At 38.3% G+C, this 5,647-nt stretch overlaps 2 protein-coding genes and 1 pseudogene across 2 annotated transcripts in view; 1 reads left to right on the forward strand and 2 right to left on the reverse strand.

The window, feature by feature from the left end:
• The window catches only part of LOC104743338 (putative ALA-interacting subunit 4), a 9,293-nt gene extending 7,612 nt beyond the window's left edge, over positions 1-1,681 (reverse strand). The window contains exons 1-6 of the mRNA XM_019235463.1: positions 1,594-1,681; positions 951-1,009; positions 761-835; positions 553-666; positions 393-463; positions 13-310 (exon numbers count right to left, since the gene is read on the reverse strand). Of these exons, the coding sequence (XP_019091008.1) occupies positions 13-310; positions 393-463; positions 553-666; positions 761-835; positions 951-1,009; positions 1,594-1,681 (705 nt within the window). The remainder of the gene's footprint in view (positions 1-12; positions 311-392; positions 464-552; positions 667-760; positions 836-950; positions 1,010-1,593) is intronic.
• On the forward strand, positions 2,385-3,991 carry LOC104743339 (organic cation/carnitine transporter 6-like). The gene is made up of 2 exons (XM_010464437.1): positions 2,385-3,096; positions 3,147-3,991. The coding sequence occupies exons 1-2, from the start codon at positions 2,385-2,387 to the stop codon at positions 3,989-3,991; spliced, it is 1,557 nt and encodes a 518-aa protein (XP_010462739.1).
• The window catches only part of LOC104740323, a 6,066-nt pseudogene continuing 4,540 nt past the window's right edge, over positions 4,122-5,647 (reverse strand).

The raw sequence follows: 5,647 nt of genomic DNA on the forward strand, positions 1-5,647 counted from the left end.
AAAATAACTTACTGGAACATGTTGATCAAGACTTTTACCGCCGATGGGAGATCCTTTCTGGAAGTTTTTTGGGAAGACATTTTTACCAAACTTTGATTCTCTATCACTCTTCCATGAGATGCCTTTCTTATTCACAGGGATTTTTTCGTTATTTCTACTGAAGTCATAAGTATCATTGAACAAACTCCACGCAACAAGACCACAAGGAACAATAGGTTCACCACCAATAGTGTCTTCAGGCGCACATGACTTCACATCATGTTCATCTTTTGGACCTCTCAATTGTCCATCTTGTCGACTTTTCACATACCTGCAATTTGCAAAAACATCACATAAAGTATTGCATGTTCAGAGAGGTGTTAGTATGATGAAGACTAATAGTGAGATGTTACCGTCGATGATTTTGGTAAAAGTTCTCAAGCTGGTAATATATATAGACAGGATTCTTCATAGTTTTAGTTACCTATCAAACATGAAACATTAATTATAAGAAAAGGGCAGTGAAAGAAAGCTAGTTAATGAAGAAGAATATAGCAAGATAAGTGTATCTACCATTATTGTTCTGTTACACCTCTTATCTTCTAATCCCTGTATATATCTGACTTTGTTGTCTCTAGATGATAAAGGAATGCAGTCTGTGTCATATCTATCAACTATTTCAGTGACCTGATCATGTAATAAAAATAATCAAAAGTCATGTTCACAAAATAAGAAATAAACGAAGCTGCAAAGTGAGAAAACTGAAAAGATTAAAACATACACCCTGAGAAGCAAATAGGCAAATCACTCCAAGAGGAATAAAGACAACTCCTGAGATAAGGAAAGTCAGAATCACCTGCATATAAGATAGGCAGAAAGAAAAGAAAAAGATACTTTAAACTATAATAAAACATTGGAAATTGTACCCATAAAAATGTTACATTATAAGTATGAGTTATTGAAGCATTTACCCATTTTGGAGTAAGAATTGGTTTGCATGCTGGAAGCTCCTGTTGGGTAAATCTTGAATCTGATGAGGAAAATTTTTCCAACAGATTAGGTTTTTTAGTTTACAACTTCTAGGAAACTTATCTCAAAAAGAAAGAAATCATAAGGTATTACATTGTTGGGAGTTACATTAATCCAACAAACACATAATAGAGTAACATCAGTACCCATTTGTGTGTGTACTAGATTAATATCAGTAATCTGAATTTATCCCTTATATGATAGATATATCTATATACATCTGTAAATTATCAGTCATTCTCATTGATAGATCGTTGCTATGTGATGAAAACCACATTGAGGGATATGATAAGCGAGCTAGAGGTAGCAATTAGCAACATTTCAAAGAGTTATTCTTTTATATTCTTTTCCTATACGCAAATAAATTCCCTTCGAGAGAACAAAAAAAACATAGAAGGATTGATCAATTACAACAATTATATTCGTGGAAACTGAAAAAGCATTCAAGAACACTAGATACTACAATCCCAACGTACACATTTGATCAAATCCACAAAAGAAAAAAAAGAAAAAAAAAAAGAAAAACTGAAAAGTAACAACCGCAAATGACAAAATGTATATATCAAAAATTGGAGAATAGATTACATTTTGGACGCTTTGAGGTGTTTTTGGAAGCAGAAGCCTCAGCGGATCCACCGCCTAAGGCAACTGAGGACGTCGCAGATGAGCTCATGATTACGAAGAAAAAATGACAAGGGAAAAAACTATCTTGTTAAATTCGATATATATCAAGCCCTTTTTCAAAACAAAAACAAAAAAAATCGGTATATCTTTATTTTTTCTTCTTTTCAAAATAAAATTTGTTTTCCAGTTTTTTTTTTTTTTCTTTCTTGTATATCTTAATTCTTAAATAATATTTATTGACAACAACATATATTTATTTGAGTCGATTTTATTTGAATTGGAATTATGACATAGTAAGTAATAACACATGTATACACACACACTAAACATTTTCTTACTAGATTACGGTTTTGGTCAAGCCGATCCCCAAAATTGTGTCCTTTCCAAATTACTTAGAAATGAGTCCATCTAACAAGAAAACCTGGATTAATTCTCGACATGATGACAACTAACATAGAATTAATCCATGGCATGTGAACGGATCCGATCGATGTAGGCCTTTAAAATAAAATAATCATTTCTATGTACATATATAATTAATTGCCGTTGGTAGAAATAAAATATAGCCTCATGTTACAAAAAAATAAGAAGAAAAAACTATAACTAGTTGCTTACTTGCTCTTGTCCTATCATGTCTTTCGCTTTTCGATATAACAAAGGCATATTTAGTTGATACGAATGGTAGAATGAGAGTAAACCTATAGTCAAAAAAACAAACACAGACCAAAAAAGAAGCTAGAAACAAGACGATCATGGCAAATCCATTAGAACCATTGTTGACTCATCTCGTCGATGATTCTGAAGTCAACAACAGATCAGACGAATTGACTTTTGACAATATCGTCGAACAGAGCCTATCTGATTTCGGATTCTGGCAACTTTTCCAGATATCACTCGTTGGGCTTGCTTTGCTCTTCGATGCTCAGCAGATATTCATCACCGTCTACACAGATGCATATCCCACGTGGCATTGTCTTAACCACACGATCTGCGATCCTTCGGCTTCCGACATCTGCAAGATTCCAAGATCAGCCTGGGAATGGGACGGTGGTTCCAAGGGCAAATCCATCATTTCAGAATTCGGCCTCGAGTGCTCGAGCTCATTACTCAGAGGTATGCCAAGTTCTTCTTTCTACATCGGTGCCATTGTTGGTGGTTTCTTTCTAGCTTTGATCCCAGACGATTCCTTGGGTCGTAAGAAACTAGTTTTGCTCTCTACCTTTGCAATGTCAATCACTACAATCTCTGTTGCCTTCTCAACCAATGTATGGATTTATGCATCCCTAAAGTTTATCATCGGATTCGCACGATCACAAACCTGGTCGTATGCGCTGGTCCTCATCAGTGAGCGTGTCTCCACAAGATGGAGACCAAGAGCTACGATGATTCCATTTACCCTATTCGTTTTAGGGTTTATATCCTTGTCTGGAATAGCTTACCTTGCACAACATTCTTCATGGAAGTGCAGTTAGCAACTCAGAACACAGATTCTCGTGTTTGGATGGCGGCTCAAGATCTATACACATCCGTTCCAGCAATATTCTATTGTATCTTCCTCTACCTCTTCGCACTCGAATCGCCTCGGTGGCTTCACATGCAAGGAAAGGACAAAGAAGCCATTAATGTTCTCACAAAGATGTCACCTAAGAACAGAGCTTATCTGGAATCAGTGATTTCTAAGTTGCCCCTCGAGCAAGAAAACCATACACAAGTGCCAACTTACTCGATTAAAGACGTTTTCTTTCGAAGATGGGCTTTTCAGAGAATTTATGTTGTTATGATAATAATGTTTGGGTTGGGGATATCGTATTACGGTGTTCCTTTAGCAGCTAGAGACATAGACGTCAACATCTACTTGAGCGAAACCCTAAACGCATTGGTGGAGTTGCCTACTTTCGTGATCACTCCAATCTTGTTAGAGAGATTCAACAGAAGAAGCTCTGTTCTAATCAATACTTTGCTCGGTGGGGCATCGGGAGTGCTCATTTTCCTTCTCAGCATCCTCGGACAAACCGAGATCGCGTTTGCGTTTGAACTCGCAACATTCTTTTGCGCTAGGATCGGATTCAACCTTATGGCTGTGTTTATGGTTGAAATGTTTCCGACTTGTGTGAGAAGTTCAGCAACGATGATGTTTCAACAGGCTCTAGTTGTTGGAGGAGCTTGTTGTCCGTTAATTGCGTCCATTGGAAGAGACATACACATACCGTCAGTATCGTTTGCGGTTTTCGGAACTGCAATGTCCGGTTTAGGATTGTTTGTTTTGATTCTTCCCGAGACAAAAGGTTTGAGTCTCTGTGATACGATGGAAGAGCAAGAAAAGAGAGATCAAGTAGTAAACACTAGCCATTGTTGCTGAGTTTAAGAGTTTGGTTAGCTTATTTATACATTCTCCAATCTCATATGTTTCCAATTATGTGATGTATTGTGTTGAATATTTTATAAGGGCGAAAATAAATGAATTGAAGGAAAAACTAAAAGAGTATTTGCTATTCATCTACAAAACTGTCAAATGAGTGTCTATGTCTTTGAACTACTAATACAGAAGAATTTACATCCATATTTGATGAAGCCAAGAAGTCTCCGACCGTTCCTAATTCTGGACACTCTTCCCAATCGTTCATTCCCGACGTCATCGGGCAATCTCCTCTGTTTTTCCCCACCACAAACAGTGAATACATCTCTCCTATGTCTCTCAGAATCGTCAGCGTTTGCAATCCGTTGCTCACTCGCTTCTCTATGAATCCAACTTGCCCCGTCGTTACAAATCTGTCAAGACAAATAATAAACCATTTCATGAATGAAAAAATGCAATGCATATCTGATGAAGATAAGAGACAGAAACAGAGTATATTTGTAGGGACATTATTTTAGAAACAGAGTACTATTAATGTCAAAAGCAGAGCATTTGAAGGAACAAAGTAAACGTAGAAACAGAGTATTTGTAAGGTACCTGTTATAGAATCCCTCTAAGAAGATTCGATCAGTTTCGTCTTCGGTCTGATCTTTACTAACAATCTCCAAGAATACTTCGTTGTTCTCCTTTGTCACCGCGTCTCCGACAACTTTCTCTATCTTTGAGTCATCCGCGACAAACTGTATGATAGTAAGGTGAATCTGAGAGTTGTTGGTAAGCCACTTGCACAAGGACAGTGCCTCACGGTCATCAGGACCACCGAAGAACAATGCCACAACGTGTTGTACCGAATCAGACCCATGAAGCTGGTGAAACCCCGTTATGTTTCTGATATCTTGTGTTTTTATGTAATTTTAGAGCTTAATTCTTCATTGTTTTGTGCATATTCATGAGCATTTAGGTTGTTTAGGCTGTATTTTGCATCAAGTTTGTTATCTCAGATGATGGAGTAGAGATGTACAAGGAAAGTGTGCTTTGGAGCCAAATAAGTCAATAATTAGCAATATAATGGAAGACACACATTTGGATGCACACAAGATGATTGATGATTCGGAACCAGTTTGCAGTCCCTCAAAGATCGACTCGTATGAAGACATTTTTTTGGGATTTAGCTCCAGAGTTCTTCATCTAAGTTATTGGAAATTGAGTAAGCTTTCCAATGGAGGTGATTTCAGGCCAATCAAATATGCGTGTAAAGGTTTATACCTGTTTGAGTGAACGTATATACAGCCAGAGTGAAGAAAGGAGCCACACGCGGCCAAGAGCAGCGACGAAACGGTGGCCGAGTGAAGACCAGAGGCCATCCCAATCGGTCAAGAGCTGGCCGATGGAGTTCAGTAAGAGGAAGATCGTTTACAGCAGCGGCCAAGCTCAATCGGTCAAGCCATGACCGTTGGAGCCACGTGACCTCATCAATCGGCCAAGCCATGGCCGATGGAGCTCAAGAAGAGAAAACACCGTTTACACCAGCGGCCACCACCATCGGCCAAAGTGTGCCCGGCCATCCCAATCGGCCATCTCAATCGGTCAAAGCATGGTCGTGTGAGACCATCACCACACTTGTTTTAGTTTTGATCCGGGTTTGACCCGGTTTGAACT

This window comes from Camelina sativa, chromosome 14 (assembly GCF_000633955.1).
Source record: "Camelina sativa cultivar DH55 chromosome 14, Cs, whole genome shotgun sequence".
Lineage (NCBI taxonomy): Eukaryota > Viridiplantae > Streptophyta > Magnoliopsida > Brassicales > Brassicaceae > Camelina > Camelina sativa.

Bases quoted from the DNA above. Each gene is read 5' to 3' on its own strand.
- LOC104743339 (XM_010464437.1), top strand. From the start codon at position 2,385: ATGGCAAATCCATTAGAACCATTGTTGACTCATCTCGTCGATGATTCT. The intron at 3,097-3,146 runs GCAGTTAGCAAC...TGGCGGCTCAAG, and splicing joins ACAACATTCTTCATGGAAGT to ATCTATACACATCCGTTCCA.